Below are 26,992 nucleotides of genomic sequence, written 5' to 3' on the forward strand. Positions count from 1 at the left end.
ATAAAAATAAAAACATTTTATTAAAAAAAACAAAAATAAAAACATTGTTTGTATTGTTAAAAACATTCAGAATGTTTTAAAAACATTCTGGTTAATTAAATTTGTGTTTTTGCGGCTTTTTTAAAAAACAATTAATTTGTAATTAAATTAATGGTTTTTACTTTCTGACACGCAAATGTTGGACGAAAGTCAAAAGTAATTAAAAGTGACGTATGTGTTGGCGTAAGAATCACTTTTTTCCTTCCGCTTTTCCCAAAGACAACAAACTATAGATCTAAATATATATATATATATATATATATATATATATATATATATATATATATATATATATATTTATATATATATATATATATATATTAGGGCGGGCCAATTTGTATGGAGCCGAAAAATTCGATTAGAGCCGTCCCTTAGGATGATTGTATAGACAATTCTAAGCAACTTTGGTGAAGGAACCATAGGTCTATCTCGATTTTGGAGTCTCCCACTTTTCAAAAAATGTTTTTTTCCCTATAACATCATTTTGATTCAAAATTCGATTTTTTATTCATAGTTATATTATCTTTTTTATGTGTGGGGGATTTTTGGGGTCGAAAAATTCATTTTTGATCTTTATTTTTACCTATGACCACCGCCAGAGGGCGTTTCATGCATATTTTAACTATTTTTCGTCTATTTTCCAAGAAAAATTACAAGTTTTTTGGTAAAATTGATCTTTATTTTATTTTTTTCAACAGAAATTCAACCAAAAAAATAAGAACATGTGTAAAAAATAAAATAAAAATGAATTTAGTGGAAGAAAAGCGGAATAAGTTATTTTTGAAAGTCTTGCTTTCAAGTCTGGAGTATTTTGCACGGCTTTCTGATGTAACTGCAAAAACACTGTGTCGACTTTTTTCTAAAAAACGTTTAGAAATGCTAGCCAGCAATTGAACATGTCTTTCCGTTGCCTGTATTTGTACCGGAATTCTTGGATCAGGCAATGTGGATCATCGTATTCTAAATATTGTTCCAAATGATCATACGTAATGCTATGTGTAAATGGTGGTTCGAATAAGACATCATTTTTATTTAAATCAATCATATTCGTATAATCTGTACAATTGAAGTTTACATTCAAAGTTTTTGATAAACTCTACTTTTACAATCAAAGTTTTTGATAAACTCTAAGATGTGCCGGGTCGTACAGATTTCTTCGGTATTGTAAAATTTTCTTGATTGCGATGTTTCGTGTCTCTTTTTTATCATTAAATAACATCGCTAACAAAATATTTTCGGAATGTGCGTAATATGAATTGTCTTTAATGACATTATTCACAACTCCGCATAGATTTGTATCCAAATATTGTGTCCAACGAATGAATTTGTAAAATAATACACTACCGAAGACCACCGAATTATAGTACTTGATGTTGAAGTGCTTCGGCACATACACTTTCATTATGTATGTTGCCAGAATTTTCAAATTCCTTGATGGATTTTTAGTTGACACATACAACCGCAACAATCTCTTCGCCTTGTTGAGCCAACGTGAATGTGCTATTGGTCCTGGTTCAATGTGAGACAAATCTGCAGGAACAACACCATTTGAAATTGCATTGGCCATTTTGTATAAGTACTTTGAATCTGTGGATATTTCAAATGGATCTAAATCAGGTGGCATGTTCTCTAGCACGATTATCTCGAATTCATGTACGAGCTGAAAAAAAAAGAAATTAGATGAATTAAATGCAATTTTACCATTTAATAATGGAAAAAATCCATGAAAAAAATGACAAATAATTCATATCGGAAGATTTTCACACGTTTCAATTTGTTTGCCCAACAATCCGGTTGTTCGTGGTCCAGTTGTAGATGATCTTTCCAAAGAGTCAAACAAGTAACAAAATGGCAGCTCGTTAAAGTGCAGAAGGCACACAAACCAATGCAGCAGTCTATTCAAATGCAATTCAAATCGACGCAAAATCCCATTTCTTACACCAGTATTTGTTGGCTCACCATCACAGCATATGCCGATTAATGCATTGAGAGCTATTTCTTTTTCGATGAAGAATGCATTCAATGTCATCAATTTGTGTTCAGCATCTTCATTTTTGACTTTTGTGTAGCCTATCAATTGAGAATTTGGTTCCTTCAAAACAACTAGATGTGGTTCTCTCATGATCCTTGCATGGAACTTCTCATCAATTTTTTCCATTGTTAAAGCATCATTTTTTCGGCCGTCGAATGAAAATGCTATCAAATTGGATGCATCATACTTAAGAAGCAATTCTTGTCTGCAGTTGGCTTTTTCTCGACGCACTTTATTTTTATCCATGATGATAGGATTGCCATGTTCATCTTTTATGTAAATGTCTTGCATAAGAGATGTTGCGAGTGCTGCTGCTATTCTATCAGACACACCAAATCGATCACACATCGCAGCGAAGTTCAAAGCATCGTATCTGGGAGTATACAGTCCTTGTATCACTGATGCACCAAAAACAGCAACATCGTGCGAAGGCAAATGCTTCAAATGACTTTTGGTCCTTGTTGATGTTGTTGCGGTTTGTGATGTAGACAGCAATGCATTTGGATCCATTGTATACTTTTACTAAAAGAATTAAAAAATAACTGAAATTAGTATATTTTAAAACATTTGGTTCGAATATATTTTTTCCACCTACAAATTTGTAAATACACAGTGGTAAAAATGGTGACAATTTTATTTATATTCCAATATCAAATTTTGATTTGAAACGAAAAACGAACGCTAAATAAATGACTCGAAGACGCTTTGTTTACAAAACATAAACAAAAAAATACTCTCATATAAAATGTTGTAGTAAATACGCACGATGATTATAATTTTTTAAGATTAATTTTATTCTCTTTTCCAAAACTGAAAATTTATGTGTTAACATTCATAGATTTTTCTAGAATGAATGAGCAACGGAAACAGTATATAGTTGATGGCGAAATGTCAAATGACATTTCCCATTTGTCAAATCATTTGGTGAAGAAACCATAGGTCTATCTCGAAAATCGAGATAGACCTATGGTTTCTTCACCAAAGTTGCTTAGAATTGTCTATAGAATCATCCTAGGGTTATTTCTCCACCATGTCCCTGGTGGTATTTTGCTCAACTTGTTACTCTACGCAGCGGCCTTTGTTCATCAAGGTATGAATGGTTGAAGATGAATCTTAGTTCTGGAAATTTTAATAAAATGTTGTTATTTAGAATTTTTTTTTTTTTTTTGAATAAATAAAAAGGAGTACTAAAAAATAAAACAATGTTAAAAAAAAGTTATATTATATTATTGCAATCAAGTTAAATTTTTATTTGAAATCTCCCTATTATAAAATTAACAAAAAATAGACTAAAATTTTCACATATATATATATATATATTTATATATATATATATATATATATATATATATATATATATTATATATATATTCGGCAATGCCGACCTAACTGCCGACCTGAAAGTGTTTGAGATTGGCAAAAATTTGCTGACCTCGTTTCTATGTTTTATGGTTAAACCTTTGTATCAAATAATTTTTGCCGACCTGATGCCGACCTCAAAAAGATTGAGGTCGGCATATTATTGCCGACCTCATTTTTCCTAATTCCGAGGGTTGTATATATATATATATATATATATGTATATATATATATATATATATATATATATATATATATATATATATATATATATATATATATATATATATATATAAGTTTTCACATTATTTGTTTAGTCAGCATTTAATTCTAATCTGAAAAATAAAACACGTGAAGAATGGACAGAAGAACCTATAATGAATTTACAACCATTTTCAAAAAAGTTTTTTGAGGTATTTAAATATATTTATAAAATTTTTTAAAATTTTGCTATTTATTTTGTGTAGAATATTTATATATATAATAACACATGAATATATTTGTAGATACTATAATAAAAAATCATAAGGTAATATTTTTATTTATGGAAACTTTTAAATGAAATTTAAAGTACTAACAATAGATGTATTAATAATTATGCATTTACAAGAATGTTGAGGTTGATGGCGCTGCTGATATGAAGGAGAAAAAGATGCGTGAAAGGTTAGGAATGGTTGAACAAGAAACCTTACCTGAAGATGAAGTCAATGAGTTTTTAGAAAAGGCTATAAATGCTCGAAGTGTAGATCATTTAAAAAGGGAGCATGTGCGACCAATCTTTCTTAAATTTAAAAAAAAGGAGTTTGAAAAAAAGGTATTTAGATAAATACGAAAAGCTTAAAATATTTTTAAATTCTAAAAATTGTTCCAAATAATTTACTATATTTTAGAAAAATATTAAATGAACTTCTCTAAAAACTTTATTGCTTTACAAAAGATTTTTTTTTATTTTTAGAGTTTTTCATTTTTTCATTTCCGAATTTTTCATTTTTTTATATTTAGTACATTGAAGAAACAGACTATATGATTGTACCTGACATGATATTTTTGGGAATTTTATTTTTATTTGTAATATGCATTAACATTACTGTTTTACCTCGGTAAGCAATATTTAAAAGCATTTGTTTGAATTGGTTATAAAAATAAAATAAGAATAAATTAAAAGTAATTATGAGTAATATCTATCAGAATAATTATTAATTAATTAATATGTTAAATAATTAAACAGTTCATAAGTAACATTTACTTAAAATTTGTCATAAAATTTATGTTTTTAGGTCAAAAGGACGTTTGTATCTTTACATGGTCATATTTTTTCTTCTTGTTTTCATTGTCCTGCTTATTTCCATACATAGACTGAAAGTGTGTTTATTGTACAATTTTTATTTACTTTTTTATTTTATATATATATATATACATATATATATATATACATATATATATATATATATATATATATATATATATATATATATATATATATATATATATATATATATATATATATATATATATATATATATATACAGTATCGGACAAAACGAGTGCAACCAAATAATGCTAATTTAGTTTCTTTATATAAAAGTGCTGCATTTTTTCAATTTACAGAAATAACTATGTAACTGTTTAGGGACAAAGTTCTTCAAGTTTTATTCCTCACAAAGTTCATTATTTGTACACGAAAATTAATAAATTAATCAATAGTATTAAAAAAAGTTGATTTCCTTCTGGAAAAAACAAGTGCAACTCGACAAAATGTTGACCAAGCTGTATTTTGCTATCAATATTTCGTGGCGAATCCTTTGTTGTCAATCACAGCCTTGCATCTGCGAGGCTTAGATTCGATCAGGTGATCAATGAAACTTTGTGGAATCGCTGCCCTGGCTTTTTGGATTTGTTCAAACAATTGATCCTTATTACGAACACCTTCACAATTAATTCTGCGTTGACGATCTCCAACAGGTTCTCGATAAAGTTGAGATCCGGAGATTGAGGCAGCCAATCCATCACTGATAGGTGGTTGTCTTGAAACCACTGCTTGACTACTTTTGCAGTGTGTTTCGGATCGTTGTCTTGCTGAAAAACCCATTTTATTGGCATATTCCATTCAACATGAGGTAACATAACATTTTTCAGGATATTTTTGTACATGAAACGGTCCATTATTCCATCGTTTTGATGTATTGGACCTAGACCGTTAGCAGAAAAACACCCCCAGACCATTACATTGTCTCCACCATGCTTCACGGTCTTATGGCAGTAATGTAAATTGAGGCGTTTTCCGGTCGGTCGACGTACACGGCAAATGCCATCGCTCCCAATGATGTTGAACTTTGATTCATCACTGAACAGAACAGTTCGCCATTTCTGCACATTCCAGTCAATATGAGATGTAGCAAACAGGAGTCTTTTCTTCTGGTTTTTTAGCAAAATCAGCGGTTTCTTTGCAGGGCGTCAAGAAAACAATCCGGCTTCAACAGCACATTGTCTGATTGTTCGGTCCGATACAGGCAGCTCTAATTGCTTTTGTATTTCGACTGATGATATCCAGGGGTCTTTCTTGACGGATCTGACGATCATAGAATCCTCTCTAAAAGTGGTGGAAGCGGTCTTCCACCTTTGTTATCTGCTGCCAACTTTCCCGTAGAACGATATTTGGAACATAGTCATGATACGGTCCATTTTTTCACAGGGTATTTATCACAAATACTTTTTTGTGACATTCCACTTACGTGATCGCCAATAATTTTCTTTCTTAGTTCCAATCCAAGACTGTCAGGAGCCATTTTTGCAATTGAAGTCATAAAAATAATAAAAATAAATAATCACGCTTTCTAAGGCTTACCGTGTTACATTTACCTTGTGATGATACAATAATGCTCTGTGGAACACAACCTCTTGGTTGGATGTGGACTGTATTGATGCAATGAAACACTTGTTGTATTTCACTCCTTGTATTGTTGTTCTTCAATAAAACACTTTGATAAAACTCACTTCTATAAACTGTCTTGATAATACTGACTGATTGACTTACATATACTGACTGAATTACATGCTGATTTACATGTCTCTTATATAGTAAAATGAACCTGTGTGAACCTGTTCTGGAAGATTCTAGATGCTTCTTTTCAATGCTTCTGGAAGCTTCTGGATGCTTCTGAATGTTTCTGGATGCTACTGGATGCTTCCAGATGCTTCTTCTGGAAGATTCTGCATGCTTCTGGAAACTTCTGGATACTTCCTTTAATTATTAAAAAACTTCCATGATGTTGACACGGACCAGACTTAAGAAAATGTAACAAACCAAAAAAGTTGCACTTGTTTTGTCCGCTGCAAAATGGCACTTGTCAACAAAATTCTGCCTGTGTGCTGTCACCTGTCAGCTGATTGCTCATGTCATGGCATGCTATGACTCCAGACTCCTGAATAGTTCGTTTCGTTTTTAAGACATGTAAAATTAGGAACACTTTTTAGCATTGTTCGATCTTGGTTGCAATTGTTTTGTCCAATACTGTATATATATATATATATATATATATATATATATATATATATATATATATATATATATATATATATATATATATATATATATATATATATATATGTGTTGTTATAGGACATTTTCATTTCTGTGTGTGATTTTTTGTTCTTTTTGTTTTTGTTTTTACAATTAAAAGCTTTTACTTTGCAATATGCATATTATTATAATTTTCTTAAAGAACAAAAAAATATTTTTTTCATATTTTATGCTACCTTAATATTTTAATAAATGTATTTTTATCTTTTGTGTGTGTGCCTATTTATGCGGTAGTGGTGTAGTGGTAAGAGCGCTCGCTTCATAAGCGAGAGGTTCGGAGTTTGACTCCCACCACGTCCCTGGAAGTACTGCGCTCAACTTAGTTTGTCCGCGCAGCGGCCTTGCTCGGAAAGGTTTGTGTTTCGGAGTTAAAGAGTTGAGAGAGGGTTGTACCACGAATAACAACTAAAAAAAAAAAAAAAAAAAATGAGTAGCCTTCTCGACTGTAGTGGCCCCCCTCGGGCCTTGGGGAGGTGAATAATAAAAAAAAAAAAAAAAAAAAAAAAAATGTTGCAATAGTTTGAAAAAAGTACAATAATTTTCTAAACGTTATACTCTAGCTAGTATTTGATGACTGTTATTTCACATTGAAAATATGTTAAATATGAGTTGTATAGATATAATATTTCACTTGAAATACTCACAAGCAATTTATTTTCATAAAAATAACTACATAAAATGAAAAGTTTGCAACTTCCGTGAGTGACTTCTGTGCATGACCATACATAAACTGCATTAAAATTATTGCTGTGACTCTATGATACATATAACTAAAGTTTGTGTTTTTCTATTCTGTGCACAGCCTTTTGGAGGCGAACCATGGAGCTAAGAAGCCGCTGTTTTTAGGTGGAGCCGGAGCAAAAATCAAGCGGCTCTTGGCTCTTGTATTTTTAACGAAATAAAATGTATGTTTTTTTTTCACAGTAGACAAATATTATTTATTAATTGTTTAACTAATTTGTCAAATGACGCATTTATTGAATATCTTTTTATATTAACATTAGCTTTATAAACAGTTACATTCTTGTGAAAACGTAATAAAAATTATATATATATATATATATATATATATATATATATATATATATATATATATATATATTAAATATTTAAAATTAAAACTTTTGTATTCAAGAAAATACTATCCTTCGATTGCCAAGAAAAGCGTCTTGTCCAATAGTTAGTTCACTAGATTGTCTCAAAACACTGGTATTAAGTCATAATTAAAAAAGTAGGCAAAATGACATAATTGCAAACATTTTAATTTAATTATTAAAATATACCATAACAATAACATTTACAATTATAGTAGTTTAAAATGTCATTAAAATAATAATTTTTTTCAATACCATTTCTTAGTATGCTTTATTTAAAAAAAGCAAGTAAATTATATATGGGAACACTCTTACAGCATTAAATATATTGTCTTATATTATAATTTTATACTGATATTATGCTATTAAGTATTTGATCCGTGATTTAATGATCAAAGGTTAATGATCTTAAGAGTTATACTAGAATTGACTTAATTAAATTGTTTTTGTTTGCTTGTGAAAAAGCGATCCTTTCTTTATTAATTTTGTTTATTATGTTATGGTTCATATTATCGCATTTGATTAGGCATCAATAATCAAGTTAATGATTGGTTTACAAAAATTTATTTATATATCAAGCAACATGATGTGTTTTAACATTTTTAATTGTTAAAACATTTCAAAATTCTGCTTACCTTTTGATAAATTGATTCTTACTTAGTTGTAATTACATAATTCAAACATTGATATTTGAACTTTTTAATGTATAGAAATAAATGTATACTTACCCAAAACATTTTTCTTTTAAAATGTAATATGCGGAAGTAGAGTAGTGATAAAAATACATTCACCTTGTAAACATGAAAGTTGTTTAAAAATAAATTGCTGTAATTGGTTTGGATTTGGGTAGGCAAATGTGGTCAAAAAAAGCATTCTAAAATTTCTAATTTTTGTTTATAAAGTTCGGGAGCTGGAGCCAGACATTTCTTAGGAGTCAGAGCTGCGCTGAATCATAAAATTTTTTTTTGGCTCCGCAAGTCTGTGCGTGCGTGATTCAAACTTAGTTCTTAGAACAAAGAATGGTATTCATTATTAATGAATACCATTCTTTGTTTACAAGATATTTGTATAGTTTAGAATTAAATAAGTAAATTGGAGACTGACAGTTTTATTATTATGAAAATTATCAACAAACATATTCGTGTTTCCAAATGTGATTGTTTGGAGATGCCCTATATCTAATAATTTATAAATATTTAAATTTTTTTTAAATTGATAAGTATTTTTTTAATACTTTTCCTTATATTTTTACTTTGCATTTTTTTATAATAAGTTGTTTAGCAAATTTTTATTAAAGATTAATATTTGTTTTAGAAATTTGAAAACTTTTTTGAGCTTAAACGTATAAATTTACAAACATTATATCAGTGTGGTTCCTACTTTGTAATTTTTCTCATATATATTGCTGCTATCTCAAATCTTGTAAGTATTTTAAAAATTTATGTTATATTTTAATCATGTTTTTTTAAAAAAAGTTTCAGAAACTTGCAACTTGTTTGTGATTTATTTTATATTCAACTAAGTATAAAAAAATAAAAATTGTGTTTAAAAACTGTTAAAATTTGCATAATGTAATTTATGCATCAACCTTTTAACAACAATCACTGAATGTTAAAAGTTTGATCAAGAATGACCGAGAAAGAACGTTGTCGCAGAATGGTTGAAACCTTAAAATGGTTGAAGGTAAAATTATGGTATCTTAACTACAGTATTAAGTACAGTATGATATATGAATTGTCGATATAAGTTAAAGTGTTAAAAATAAGTTAAAGTGTTTAAAAGATAAACTGAATGAAACTTTAGCTTAACTTAGGCAGCTAATGCAACCTATGTAACATAAACCAAATGCAACTTTGTCTATAAAAAAAAGAACTGAGCATGAAAGAAAAGATAAAACCATTCGTGATGGTTGAAATGTTTTTGATGTTCTTAATGCTAGTTATTCTATGCAAATAATATTTTATTTAAATAAAGTTTGTTTTTTTGTGTTCTATTTTCAAAATTTAAAAAAGAAAGAATATTTAAATAAAAAAATTAAATTTGAAAGATAAAATGGTTAACTATTGGTTTAAAAACTAAAATGGTTAACTATTTAATTGGTAGTTCAAATGGTCAACTATTGGTTTGATAGTTAAGTATAAGTGTAATAACTTTTTTTAGCAAAAACAAATCAAACATAGTCTAGTTCTGTTTATATAATATATATATATATATATATATATATATATATATATATATATATATATATATATATATATATATATATATATATATATGTATAGTTGTATATATATAGTTATATATATAAACATATATATATATAAATATATACATATATATATATATATAGTTATATACATACATATATATATATATGTATATATATATATATATATATTTATATATATATATAGTTATATATAATATATATATATATATATATATATATGTATATATATATATATATATATATATATATATAAACTGCAAAGCTAATATACATTGTATAACTATATATATATATATATATATATATATATATATATATATATATATATATATATATATATATATATATATATATATATATATATATATATATATATATATATATATACATAAAATTATATAATGTATATTAGCTTTGCAGTTTTTATTATTTTATATATATAGTTATATATACATTATATAACTAAATATATATAATTATATAATGTATATTAGCTTTGCAGTTTTTATTATTTACATTATTAGTTTTTTATTTTAAAATGTTTGATAATTTAGTTTTTCTGCCCGGAAGAAAGGATCATTTTTGAACAGTGTAAAAATATATCAAATGAAAGTATCATCAAGCCTCCAGCTATTAACTCTAAATATTGTCAATATCCACAGGTAGACCAGTACTTATTTTTTACATTTGTATTATTATTTTTTTTGGAGTTTTAATTTAAATTATATTTAACTAAATTATGTTCATATGGTTGACACAATTGACTAGAAATTGACTTGAACAATTATTCTTAGTTTTAGAAGCTCATTACATACCCAAACACAAATTACGTTTATACAAAAGCATTATTTGCTTTTTCTTATGCCCTGATCATTCTATGTTTGTTTTAAGTTGATTTTTGCTATTATATTTTTGTTTTATGTTATATTTTTATTCATTAGTATTTAAGAAAGATTAATGGGCTTCTATATGTTACTTATGTGTTTTGTCTGTTTGTTTGTTTTTTATCATAGCTACATTTTTAATGTTAAATTTTTTAGATTTCATTTTTCTATTTGTAGCATTTATATATTTGTTTAAGCTATACTTTAATACTTTACAATAATAATATAATCATATATTCAACCCTCGGAATTAGGGTCGGCATTCGGCAATGCTGATCTAACTGCCGACCTGAAAGTATTTGAGGTCGGCAAAAAATTGCCGACCTTGTTTCTATGTTTTATGGTTTGACCTTTGTATCAAATAATTTTTGTCAACCTGATGCCGACCTCAAAAAAATTATCACCTCATTTCTCCTAATTCCGAGTGATGTATATTAGAATTATACTAAACTATATATTACAATGGTACTTTAACAATAGAGTTAGTGTTGACTATAGTTTTTGAATATGTTTTTTTTCCTAATATAGATCTTTGTTCTTTCTGAATATCTATTTGGTTTTCTTTGTTTGTATTACTTATCCTCTTTTAAAGAATTTATTTTTTGATATTATTTCATATTTCTATGTAGGCTTTTGTTGCTCAGTCTAGTTCAAGTAACACAGATTTCCTGCTTCACATAGAATAAAATTATTAGTGATCATTAAACTCTTTTCAGTGCTATAACTATATTAAAATATAGTTTATATATTGTTAAAAATAGTTTTAAAATCTTAATTTTGTTTATTTTAATATCTGAAACTTTTTATTTATGTTTTGCCTGCTATCTTACAATAAAATAAAGTTATATTTATCATAAATTTATATTTATGATATTACATTTTACTTATAAGAAACATTAAACATATTTTTTAAAATTACAATAATAAGTTAAAATGTCATTTCAGCACTTTTCAAAAACATGCGTAGCATAGATTTTTTAATCTTGTTATCAAAAAGTTCTTTTTAATTTACAAGTTGATGCATTCTTAATAAGAATCAGGGTGTCCACTCTGCTGGAAAAACTGGAGCAAAATCTGTTTTTAAAAAACATGCTGCAAAAACTGGGAAAATAATGCTTTAAGCGACTATGATGCTGGAAAAACTGAAATTTTTTAATTTTTTTTATTGCTGTTTAGTAGCTTAATAGAACTCTCTTCAAGTTGGCGCTCTACCTTGACAGATCACGCAAAAGGAGCAAAACACAATTTAGAAATTAGAAAAGTGAAAGAATTCTCAGGGTGGCCAGCAGTCCTTGAAAACCTGGAAACGTCCTGGAATTTGATAGGTCCTGGAAAAATCCTGGAAAAATACCCCTTTTATCAATAAATCCTGGAAATCCTTGAACTTTTTTCTGAAATAGTTCAATATTTTGTTATTGTGTTTTTACCTTTTACAGAAATATTATTAAGATTTCTACTGAATTTGTTAATTATCTATTTTCTGAAATGCAAAAAAAATTTTGTTAACTGTTAATGTCAGTATTATTAACATCTAATAATTATTTAAAAAATATAATATATAACTAATATAATGCCTAAGACAAAGAACTGTCATTTTCAAACAGAATGGCTATACAACAAAAAGTATTCTTCTTGGGTAAAATTTTGTATTTCAAATTCTATAAAAGCAAGCTATAGTTGGTGCAGAACAGATATTAATATATCGAACATTGGAGTATCTGCCTTGGATTCTCATTCAACTGGTAAAAAGCATAAATTTAATGCAAAGACACATAATGCAGCAAATATATTCTTTACTGGTAGTTTATTAGTTTTTCATTTTAAGTTTTTTTAGTTTTATTTAAATAATTGTTTTCCTGAATTTTGAAAAGCTTGTAGCAAATTAATTGACTGTGTTCTATTAGTAATTTACATAAAAGTTCTTCTAATTTAAAAAAATGTATAAACTATAAATCAGCACAGCCTACTATTGAGGATCTTCAATCTCCAGCTCTGGTTATGGCAGAAATAATATGGAGCTTGAATGTAATAATAACACATTTTTCTTTAAGATAATGCTTAAATTTAAATTAAATATTCAAATTCATATTCTCTGACAGCACCATAGCATCAAAGTTTGCATTAATCAAAACAAAATGTGGTTACCTTATTAATTTTGGATTAGTACCATACTATCAAGTGGGGTGTGTCAATTTCAGACTTTTTTTTTTTAAATGGTTTAATAAAATTTGGGATATAAGTAAAAGTTGTGAAATTTTATGGAGAATCCAAATCTGATATATTTTTTTAAATCAAAAAAATATTTACTTAGGTGATTAGCCTTTTTTATGAAAGTATAAACAGTTTTTGTTTTCTTTTAAACGGACTAACAACGTTACCGAACAACAGTTTTTTAGTATATGTGTAACTTTAAATTTTCTAAAGAAGTTTACTAAAACATATTTTTATCTTAATGATGGTCAGTAAATTATTTTTTTATTGCCGCTATAAGTAAACAACTGTTAACTGTATATTGTTAAGTATAAATTTAAGAACTTTAACTGGATTTCTTTCATTCTTTTAATATTAAAATTTTTTTTTTTCATTCCTAAACAACAACAGGTTTTCTTAAGGAGTAATGGCACCCAAAACCAGAATAAGTAATAGCACACAAATTAGTGTTGCATTTGGTTCCGGAAAACAGTTTCTAGTTTCAGAATTCACAACCAACAGAGGCGCTATTATGACCAAAGATATACTATCAGCTTTGTTACACCAGTGATCAAGTGTAAATTTGGAACTTACATTACCTAAATTAATTACTGACAAAACAATTTACGATAAAATAGTGACAATGTGGAACAAGGCTTCAGCAATAGCTGACATTGTCATTATCCAAGAAAAAAAAGAGCTAAACAAATAATAAACTTGAAAGAAAAACTTGAGCAATTTTTTGATATACTACTATGTAAATGTCCTGTTGTAAAATGTGATGATTTTATTTGTTCTGATGATTGTGATAATGAAGTTCATTATAAATGCAAATGTATTAAAGAGTTCAAAATACCATCTATTGATGTTAAGTTTATATATTTTGAAGAGTTAAAACTGGAACTGTTAGCAAGCTTTAAATTGAATTGCCTGATAACATTCATGTTATCAGGCAATTCAATTGGAAACATATATAAACTTTTCCAGGAAACAGTTCAAAAATAAAAAAAGTTCAAGTGTTTTGAGAATAAAGACAGCAATGTTATTTTGATTAAAAAAAAAATCGAATCAGATGAGATTAACTATCAAAAAGAAAGTGATTTCAGTAATGAAATAGAATTGAATGATGACATTACTAATGTAGATTTACCTCTAGTGCTAGCAAAAACATCAGGAAAAAAAAAAGTTACAATACCTTAGATATTTCAAACGTAGTTATAAATAGCGTAAGGTATAATTTTTAAAAAATAAGTTTGTTTATTTATACTAATACACATACACACATGCTGCACATGCTACAGCTACAATTGCTACAGCAATACTTATTGATACAGGATTGATAACATATGATGATAAAAAATTAGTTATTGACCATAGTCAGTTTCATATTGACAAGTCTTTACTGGCTGTTGGTGGAGACTCTACAAATGTAAATACTGGTTGAGAGGGTAGAGTCAATAAACATATAGAAATAAAATCAGGACAAAAACTTGTTTTGCTTATATGTCAACTACAAATTACACTATTAGTGTCATATAAGCAATCCACTTATTTCTCTCAATGATAAAATAATAAATGACTTGTCTGCAGATCAATTCTATGGTTATAAAGTTGTTTGTGGCATTAGAGGTGATTCTTCGCTGTCAAATTTTCATTTATTACAAATTGGGCCTGTTTCACATTCAAGATGGTTAACTACTGTTAACATAATATGTAGAATATGGATTTCTAAACATGGAGTTCAAGGTAAAGATTTAGAAAGTCTATCATCAAGTTCATTGTGGGTGTTTATTTCCCTTGATGATTTAATAAAAGTTGAACATTTTTGGATTGAAGGTCCTAATCATATACTTTACCACCTGCAGCAACTTAAATTTCAAAAAGATGTCTTTAAAGTAGTATCACCCTTTATTCAAAGATCAGCTTGGTTTTGTTTCAGTGAGTGTATACTACAAACATTATTGTGTTCTAATACTGAAGAGGATAGAAGTGTAACTATTAATAAGATAAAAGATAATAGAGGTACTGGAAATAAAGATCTACAAAAAGGTGATTCTTCTCCTAGACCAAGAAAACTCCTGTTCTGTGAAAATTTTGAAAATTGGTAGACGTGATATCATGGGAGTCACAGGTTTATGAACCAGTCTTCCTACCTCTTTAACAACTTCTGAAAATAATGTGTTTTTATCAAATCCTATGCAGGTGTCGATTTGGCCATGTCATGGACAATCTGTTGAATATTACATAAAGCAAGTTACTGAAGCTTCAAGTAGAGTGTACACTCATGAAAAGAGAGAAGGATTTGTCTGAAATCGAGAGGCAAGTTAGTAACTCGCCTCTCGAGTTTTAGTAAACAAGACCTTGAAAGTTTGAAAATTTAAATTTAAAGTATAATTTTAAAATAAAAATTTTTCTTATAAATTTTATATAAGTTCTTGAAGAAAATATATTCATATCAGAATTAGTTTTAATCAACATTTATATATTAACTGATAATTATCAAATAAAGTAAAAAAAAATTATTAATGTTTAAATAAAAACCAGGTTTTTTTGAGAAACCAGGTCAAAATTTTATTGAAATATAAAAAGTCAAATTACCAAAGCAAAAAATTTTTTAAATCAAATTTTAAAGCCATATTTGGATTCTCAATGAAATTCTGCAACTTTTAATAACTCCCCAATTTTTTTCTTAAAAAAAATCCAAAATTGACAAAATTCCCCAAGACACAATTCACAAAATTTATTTGACAAACTCATTGAAACAACAGAGGTGTTTGATCTTGGAAAACTAATTCAAGTATCAATGGATGATCCCAACGTTAATTTGGAGGTATAGTTAATATGGGGAATTGCAGTTTGCACATTGTTCATGGTCCCTTACAAACAGCAATAGTATATATATATATATATATATATATATATATATATATATACATACATACATACATACATACATACATACATACATACATACATACATACATACATACATACATACATACATACATACATACATACATACATACATACATACATACATACATACATAAATACATACATACATACATACATACATACATACATACATACATACATACATACATACATACATACATACATACATACATACATACATACATACATACATACATACATACATACATACATACATACATACATACATACATACATGCATACATACATACATACATACATACATACATACACACTTATAAATTAAGAGTAATTCAGCTTTAATAATTTTTTTCACTATTATGTTGCAGTTTCTGTGCAACTCGCTGGGTAAATGATGAATCTGTAGCTTCTTGAGGAATTGTATGGCCAAACATGATTAAAATTATAAAATATAAACAATCAGTGTGCAAAAGCAGGCGTCCCAAAAACAAGAGCTATGAAGCTCTTTTAGATCATTATCTTAACAAGTTTGTACCTTTGCGAATGCAGTTTTTTAAAGATCTTGCTAAAAAATTAAAAGGATTCCTAGTTCTATTTCAAACAGACAGACCTATGGTGGCATTTTTATTGAACAGTTTAGAAAATATGTTGGAAAATTTGATGAAAATGATTCTCAAACCAAATATTTTAAAAGAAGCTGCAACAAACATTTAGATTATCAAAGATTGAAGTAGAGAAATCAAATAACCAACTATAAGTAAACAAAATTGACATACAAACAGCACTGAAATGCTAAGTTCTCTTCATTGTTAACCAGAAGAGAAATTAGAATTTAAAAAAGATTGTTGGCAGATTATCATAATCTTATTGCAAAATTTACAAGAAAGATGTCCATTGAAGTATTCTTTTAGGAGGAATGCTTCATCTTTGTCTCTAAATGCAATGGTTTAAAACAAGGAAGTATTCACTCTGAAATTCAAGGGTCTTGCTGAGAAATTAAGTGCATTAAAATGGCTTTCAACTGACGATGCAGATGATACAAAGCAATAATTTGATGAATTTTTTGGTGCAGAATGTGTTTGATTTAGAGTCTTTGAAATGATAATAAATAAATTTGAATCCTTTAATGAATTAACTGGTTCTGTTGATAAATTTCTTGTTGTCTATTTGCACAAAACTCAAAAGTATTGTGCAAATAGACACTAAAGTCTGTGCTATCATTTTTGTTTTATCTCATGGCCAATAGACAATAGAACGAGGATTTAGTGTTAACAAGCAGTTCTTCGTAGAAAATCTACAAGAAAGATCTCTTGTTTCCTAAAGAATAGTTTATGACCACATCAATTCCCATGACATTGTTATTCATCAATATGAGCTTCCCAGTAATCTTTTAAAAAGCTGAAGGTTAACATAAAATAGCCAAAATTTGGTGTTGAAGGAAAATAAGGATCAGTCTAAGGTAGACGAAGTAAGCAAGAAACTTAAATTAATTGATAAAGAATTTGTAATATTAAGGAAACAGAATTTTTATTTTTGCAAAATGCAACAAAGTTCTTAAAACTAATGCATACAATTTAAGCATTGAAGCAGAAAAAAAAATTTACTATCCTTACGAAAGCAAATTCCTTTAGAAACACAATTTTAGAAAAAGAATTAATATTATATTAAAAAAAGTTGAACAATCTAAGGAAGAGATTGAATAGAAGTATATATTATAAAACTATATATGTTATATACTTATATATAGTATATATAGTTCTATAATATATATTTTTTAAATATATATTATAAGTATATATAGTTCTATAAATATTTAAAAAAACTATATATATAAGTATATATAGTTCTATAAATTGTTGCATTTGGGAGTACGGAAGGTAAAAAATGATTCTTTTGACAACAAATACGTCGCTTTTAATTACTTTTGACTTTCATCCAACATTTCCGTGTTGTCATGAAGTTAAAACCATTAATTTAATTGGATTTTAATAAAAAAACTGCAGAAATAAAAAAAACTGCAGAAATGCAAATTTAATTGACCAGAATATTTTTAAAACATTCTGAATGTTTTTAATAATATAAACAATGTTTTTATATTTATTTTTTAAAAAATATATATATATATATATATATATTTAAAAAAGATATATATTTTAAATATATATATATATATATATTAAATATATATATATATATATATATATATATATATATATATATATATATATATATATATATATATATATATATATATATATATGTATATATAGTTCTATAAATTGCTGCATTTGGGAGTACAGAAGGTAAAAAATGATTCTTTTGACAACAAATACGTCGCTTTTAATTATAATAAATGAGTCTTTTTTTTAAAAACTATTATTGGGGTAATAAAAAATAGCAGAAAATCAATTACAAAATTTTTATTATTTTACACAGTGTTTTACACAGAACAAACATCAATAATAATAATAATATTTTCTGATGAGTCTTTATTGATGACACTGTGTAAAATAAAAAATTTGATCAGTGATTTTCTGCTAATCTGAAATTTTTACTTATTGTGCTTTATATTATATCAATTCAAAATAAGTGTGTGTATATATATATATATATATACACACACACACACACACACACACATATATATATATATATATATATATATATATATATATATATATATATATATATATATATATATATATATATATATATATATATATATATATATATATATATATATATATATATATATATATATAATTGATTTTAATAAAAAAGGCAGCATATAACTATTTTTTTAAATATATTTTAGATGTAATAATATATTTACAATATTTCGTTGACCTATTGTGGTCAGCGTCATCAGGTAATGAAAAAAACGTTACAAAACAACATAAAACCAACCGTTTAAAAAAGAAGACATTGAAAAGCATAAAATATAAAAACCAATCAAATAATATAAATTGACGTCAGTTAAATTTTTGTCAAAATTGGTCCCCAAGCTTTTGTTTTCACACTATCCCCGTCATCTCTATTTAGAACAGTTTGCCCAATACCTATCTCGTGTCGAATTCTTGCTTTATTTATCTCTAGGAATTCTCTAACTTTTCTTATCTTGTATTCTGGAATGACTGCCAAGGTTTTAGGATTCAGCCAATCAAAGTACAACGGCATGTTCTAGAATGTTCCGTGGCTCCTGAACTTGACCATTTTTGATTTTTACAGGCTCTTTGGTGTTCCGCACTGCTTGAAATGATTTTCTTTTTGGTCTCACCAATATATATACTTCCGCGTGTGCATTTAAGCTCGTAAACACCCGGATTCGAGTTCGGTGGTAGTTTTGTTTTGTTGTTGCATAGTATGTTATTTAAATTGGGAGATGAAGTAAATATAACTCTGATGTTTTGTTTTTTAAACTCTCTTCGGAGTTTAGGGCCAATAATAAGTATCCAAGGTAGTTTAACAAACTGCTTATTTAATTGTTTAGATGTAGTATTTTTTGAAAGGCGGTCTAAATAGTTTTTATTTATTTTAATAAGATTACTTTTGTTATAGCCGTTTTTTAAAAATGTATCTATGAGGAAATCAATTTCTTTTAAGAGGTGTTTTTGGGAGCAGATTTGTTTTGCTCTACAAAGAAACTCTTTGAAAACGCCAGTAGTTATGCTTGGGTTGATGTTAGAGTTCGGTTTTATTTGAACATTGGTTATCGCATTCTTACGGTGTATTTGAAATTCATAAAATCCGTTCATTGTATTTGTAATAGATATATCTAAAAAGTTAAGTTGTTTTTTTCCGTTTTCAAGTTCAACAGTATATTTTATGGAGGGGTTTTGTTCATTTAAAGTTTTTAGGAACAGTTCTTGTTTTTCTTTCGAATCGAAGCGAGCATGGATATTGTTTACATATCTTTTGTAAGTTATTGGTTGGAATGAGTTAACTAAGGCTATATTAAGGGCTTTTTTTTCTATATTTTGCAAAAATGCTTCAGCCATGACTACCATCAACGATAAACCAATTGGACCTGAATTAGGTAAAAATTGGATTTTATCATCATATAAAAAGTAACACTTGCTTTGTGAAAGTTCAATTAACTGGTGTATATAATTTTTAAATCCTCTAAATCATCGTTCAATATGTTAATGATAACCAGTATTGCTTCATCGATCGGTACAGATGGATATAAATTTACTACATCAAATGAAAATTGAATTTCATTAGGGTCTATCTTCCATTCTTTAGCATCGTTAACAAAACTACTTGAATTAATTAGTCAAGTTGTATTTTTATTTAATGTTGGTTGAATGATTTTAACCAGATACTCTGATGTTCCATAAGGTGGTGTGTTAATAGTGGAAACAACAGGACACATTGGGTAGTTTTTTTCTGGTTTGTGAGCTTTAACCATTCCATAGATTCTAGGTGGAACGCAATCTGATGGATACATTTTAAAGTAAGTGGCATTGTCTAACTTACCCTGTTTCCTTAATTTACATTACAGTTTTTGAAATTTAGTGGTGAATGTGGGTGTTGGGTCGTAATCAATAACTTTACTATTTTTTATTTGTTCTTCTAATTTATCTTTTGCTTCATTTTCGTTTAATAAAGCAAAATCTGCTTCTTTGTCAAATGGATATATCTTTAGGTGTGAATGCTTTTTTTGGTTTTGTAAAGAAAAGCGTTGTTGTTTTGTTAAACTATCTTTTAATTTTAGTTTTAAAGAACAAGTTAGAATTTTTGAACAGTTTTGTCAAAGAATCTCTGCCTGTATTTGTTTGTTTTGTTGTTCGAGTTCTAAGTCTTTTTTAACAAATAATGGTAATTCTTAGACTTATTTGTTATATTATTAATTAACTCATAATCATTAGATCTAACTTGTTATTGGAGATATAAATTTAATTCATAAATTAATTTCTTACTTAAATATAATCTTTCTTTTGCTTTGTTTCGAGCATGAAATAATAATTTTTTTCTGTATTCTTTCATTATATTTTCAGCTTTTTTTGAAAGGAAATGGACTTTTTATTTTAAACGAATTTGGAATTATAATTTTCGGTAAACATTTTTGAAGAAAATATATATATATATATATATATATATATATATATATATATATATATATATATATATATATATATATATATATATACATATAGAAGTAATCAAAAATTAGATAAGTGTTTTTACTAATTTATATATATATATATATATATATATATATATATATATATATATATATATATATATATATATATATATATATATATAGATATATAGATATATAGATATATAGATATATAGATATATATATATATAGATATATAGATATATAGATATATAGATATATAGATTTATAGATATATAGATATATATATATAGATATATAGATATATATATATATATATATATATATATATATATATATATATATATATATATATATATATAGATAGATAGATACATACATACATACATACATACATACATACATACATACATACATACATACATACATACATACATACATACATACATGCATACATACATACATGCATACATACATACATGCATACATACATACATACATGCATATAAAAAAATACGAAATTAGGAAAAATATATATATATATATATATATATATATGCATATATATATATATGCACATAAACAATTATAAAAATAAGAAATTAGGAAAAGTTTATCATTTTTCAGTAAAAATAGTTTATTGAATATTTATATAATATTGAATGATTATATATTATTTAATAGTCACATTAACAAATTTATTGATGAAATTTGAATTTTATTTGACTAACATAATAATTGTTTCTTTTTTTTTTTTTCAGTTTATTTCCTACATGATGTTTCTTGTGATGATTGCAATAGCTGTATTCCTTCATATAAAGTCCATAGTTAAATCAATATTATTAGGAACTCTTGGCTTCACCTATTTGTTACTGGTGTGTTTAAAATATAAAAATCTTTTTGAGTGGCATGACACAGTATTTTCTTGCAAGTAAGTGAACTCTTTATATATATATATATATATATATATATATATATATATATATATATATATATATATATATATATATATATATGATCCAGCAATGGTGAAACTTAAAGTAGAAGATAAAAGTTAGATATTTAAAAATTTATTATTGCTCTGTTCTTTAAGAACTTTGAGCACTCTATTTGTAAAATACACTAACATAATTTACATGCAAAATGCTATTACTGCGACTCTGTTAACTAAAGTTATTTAGCCAAAGCTTCTTAACTTTCTTATACTTGTTCCTCTGTACAGTGGTTTTGTTTATCAAGGCTTATGTTTTGGAGTTAGAGGGTTGTCCACAAATTAAATCACACAATAGGAGGAGGGGGTTGGGAGGGGTTAGCGATTTTGTGGCAATTTGTTACAGGAGGGAGGGAGATTATTCAGTTTTGTGATGCAACATTTTATTTTTATTTTTTCAAGTTTCAAATCTAGATAATCTTTTTTATTGATTAAAAGTGTGCTAAGCCTAAAACACTTGAATGCAGCTAATTTAAATAGGCAATTCCAATTTAACATAAAATGGAATTGACTTTTTAAGTTGAACTTTTTTTGCAGTTGACATTTTATAAATTGACTTAAATTTTAGTTTATTAATGTATATGCCTATGGTTTTGAGTCATATATTTTTTAACAGCTGTTCCTTTATAATTTCGATAGGTTTTATAGAATGGTGAGGAATAAACAAAAACCTAATTTTTGACTAATTGAAATTTATGAGGTTTGTCAATGCTTTCTTTATAAGAAAGGTCAAAGACTTTTAAAACCTGAAAACTTTTATTCGTATCAGTGACTGATATATACATTTTCTGATTTTATTTTTAGTTTTGAGATGTTATTTCTTTGTTGATAGCAAGTAAAAATTAATAAATGAGGGAGTCTTAATAAGCTTGGGGTGAGTGGAAATAGTTTCCAAAAATCAATAAACATCCCCAGTAAAAAAAGAAAAAAATATATATATATATATACACTGAGGCGTATTTGTTTAGACGCATCAATTTTTTTCTCTTTATCTTAATTTTTTTCTATGTATTGTCAACTGATATGCATGCAAGTTATTATCAAAATAATTGTTGTGTTGTGGGCTAATAAAAACCACATAAAAAATTTTTCTATGTGTCTTTATTAACATGAGAGTATGTTTGATATACAAAAGCACATTTTTAAATTGGAATATATCTATAGACGCAATCAGGTTAATAACGGTAATTATTGATTTTTAATCACTTTTACACAAATAAATTGATAAATTTTAGTGTAGTCTGATCTTTTGTATCATTTTTATTGCATTTTACTAAATGCCTAAAGGAAAGTATTTGACAGATGCTGAAAAAATACAAATTAATTTATATCGTAGCTCAGAAATCTCACCAGCACTTTCTATACGAGAAATAGCAAGAAAAATTGGAAGATCTGACCATGTTGTGCGAAACTACATTGCAAAAGGTGACAATTACGGTGTAAAAAAAGCAACAAATAGCAACAAAGTATTAACAAATCGGCAAATTAATCGAATTCGCTTCGAAGCAACCAAAAAAAAATTGAATGCAACACAAATAAAGAATAAATTATTATTGCCTGTCACCAATAAACATGTTGCACATATTCTACGTACAATGCCAAAAGTAAAGTGGAAGAAACCACACCAAAAACCAATGTTAAAGAAACACCATAAAATTGCTAGATTACAGTTTGCTAAAAACCATATGCATTGGACTCATGAGTGGCAAAACATAATACTTTCAGATAAAAAAAAGTTCAATTTAGATGGTCCGGAATCTTACAGTTGTTATTGGCATGATCTAAGAGGAATAAGTGACCCACAAACAAAACGAAATTATGGAGGAGGAAGTTTAATGGTTTGGGGTGGATTTTCTTTTTCAGGAAAATTGACTCTGTGTTGTGGTTTACCTAAAATGAACTCGATAAAGTATACAGAAATGTTGGATGATGTTCTCATAACTTATATGGATGAAAACATGGGCGATAATGCCATATTTCAGCAAGATAATGCTGCAATTCACACATCTTGGCATTTTATGAAATGGTTTAAAGACCACAGCATGCCGGTTCTCAAATGGCCAGCTTGTAGCCCGGACTTAAATCCAATCGAGAACGTGTGGGGAATGCTATCAAGAAAAGTTTATGACGCTAAAGCAGCCGGACACCAATTTAAAACTGTTACTGAGTTAAAGTGTAAAATCCTTGAAGCATGGTCCGAGTTGGATCAAACTACACTTCAATGACTAGTGGAGTCAATGAAAGGCAGAATTTTTGAGGTGATCCAGTGTAATGGAGGACATACGCATTACTAATTTCCATCTTTTAATGTCATAAATATGACTGCGTCTATAGGTATATTCCAATTAAAAAATGTACTTTTGTATATCAAACATGCTCTCATGTTAATAAAGACACATAGAAAAAATGTGATTTTTATTAGCCCACAACACAACAATTATTTTGATAATAACTTGCATGCATATCAGTTGACAATTCATAGAAAAAAATTAAGACAAAGAGAAAAAAATTGATGCGTCTAAATGAATATGCCTCAGTGTATATATATATATATATATATATATTATATATATATATATATATATATATATATATATATATATATATATATATATATATATATATATATATATATTTATATATATCTGGTATATATAAATGGCTATATATCTGATAAATCATCTGATATATCAGGTATATAGCCAATATATCATTGATGAAAAAATTATTAATAATAATTATTAAATAACAATAATAGCATAAAATATTATTATGTTAATATAACCTGCACCGTGACACTAACTTATTGCTAAAGAAGTTGTTTAAATAATATATTTATCAAAAACTAAATATACCTTTGGAGATGTTTTACTTTTTCTATTTGTTTGTTTAGTCACTTTTAATTTATACAGCAAAAAGAATATGTGAACAGTCCACTTTCTCCATACCTATTTAAGTCAGTCAATGTATGTAACTACACTGCTACTAAGGCCATATCTGTCAATTTATGTACACATTATGTACACAGCTTTCAGATACAAAACACAAAATACAAAAACATGTTCTCTTAAAATAAAAAAAGATTAAAATACAAAAAAATGCACCCTTATAGAGAACCATACCCTCAATCTTTGTTAGTGGCGCCTCGAATTATGTGGAATTGATTATCCACAGCTCAGTGCCAACATATTGTGTTACTAAAAAGTTAAATATTTAAACGTTTTTAAGTATTAGTATTTTTGTGGGCTGTTTATTTGTACATGAGTGCAAGTAATGACTTTTAATGTAATATTAAATAATAATAATTAAAATTTATATGTATTAAAGTGTATTCATTAGATAACTATAAACAGCTTATCGTATTCAAAACACCAACAAAAGTTTTTAGAGGGGGAAGGAAAACAAGCTGGTTGCATTTTGTTACTAGAGGAGGGGGGGGGGGGATATGTTTTAAATTGTCAAAAATTGCATGACATAATGTATAGACAACTCCTAAAAAGTTAATATAGAGTTGTAACTACAATTTGAAAAAAGTTATCAAAGTTGTAGTTGCTGTAATTTCTACAAAAAGTAGTAATTACAGCAAAGTTGAAAATAAGTAATACTAACAAATAGCAAACTATGCTATTAACTGTATTATTAAATTAAACAATGATAACAATGGTATATAAACATTGGTAACAGTGGAATAGCTCAATTTACAAATTAAACATGTTCATCAATATATTAACAGACATTTTTTTAATAATATAGGTAGTTAGTATTTTTAGTTTACTTATATAATAATAAAAGGTATAAAATAAATTAAAAAAATGTATATAAACATTTTTTAGCGAGCAAATTGGTTTTAAAATTATAACAAAAAAAGTATTAGAATCTTTGCAAAGTGTTATGAAAAAAAATTTACATTGTTTATGTAAAAGGTTTTTGTAATTAAGTTAGTCCAAGTTTTGATTTAATAAATTGTGAATATAATCAATGTTTTTCAAAAGTTAAAGATAGCTGTTATTTTTTTTAAACTGACAATAAAAACAGAAACTATAATGACATAACAAATATAAGAATAGTATGGGAAAGAATATATTTTTATGTAATAGTAGTTGAAGGGAAAAAGATTTGTAAGGAACTTAGTAGTTGTATGGTAAACAATAGAGACTGGTAAAGAATAGAGACTGAATTGATTTATGGTATACAATAGCTAGTTAGTTTAGAATAATGATTTAGAATAACGGTCCAGACCAGCATATTTATCAGGTATTTAACTTTTTATATGATACAGAATAATGATATGAAAATGTTGTATAAGATAATATTTGCATAATAGTTAATTGAAATTGCACAATAATGGATCAGTTTTATGATAGAGGACTGTAGAGGACAAAGTAGTTTAATTAATTAAAAGAAGTTTAGTTAAAAGAAGTTCTGTATCACACCTGTCCAAAATTGGTAGAAACTACTTTGAAGCCCTCCAGAAAAACCCTTTTGAGGGATGATTTTTGTAATATTCCTGATCACAAAAATGTAAAATTTGAAATCATCTGTAACCGTCCTTGGAAGAAAATTTGATTTGGAAATTACATCCTACACA

At 26.8% G+C, this 26,992-nt stretch overlaps 1 protein-coding gene across 2 annotated transcripts in view; it reads left to right on the top strand.

Annotated features, from left to right (window-relative positions):
* Positions 1-26,992, top strand: part of LOC100210301 (adenylate cyclase type 5) — a 70,544-nt gene that overhangs the window by 24,700 nt on the left and 18,852 nt on the right. For both annotated transcript variants that reach the window (XM_065808887.1, XM_065808888.1), the window contains 7 exons: positions 3,748-3,843; positions 4,041-4,244; positions 4,433-4,530; positions 4,708-4,792; positions 9,419-9,526; positions 10,889-10,996; positions 22,175-22,344. In XM_065808887.1, coding sequence (XP_065664959.1) covers positions 3,748-3,843; positions 4,041-4,244; positions 4,433-4,530; positions 4,708-4,792; positions 9,419-9,526; positions 10,889-10,996; positions 22,175-22,344 — 869 coding nt within the window. The remainder of the gene's footprint in view (positions 1-3,747; positions 3,844-4,040; positions 4,245-4,432; positions 4,531-4,707; positions 4,793-9,418; positions 9,527-10,888; positions 10,997-22,174; positions 22,345-26,992) is intronic.

This window comes from Hydra vulgaris, chromosome 11 (assembly GCF_038396675.1).
Source record: "Hydra vulgaris chromosome 11, alternate assembly HydraT2T_AEP".
Taxonomy (NCBI): Eukaryota; Metazoa; Cnidaria; class Hydrozoa; order Anthoathecata; family Hydridae; genus Hydra; species Hydra vulgaris.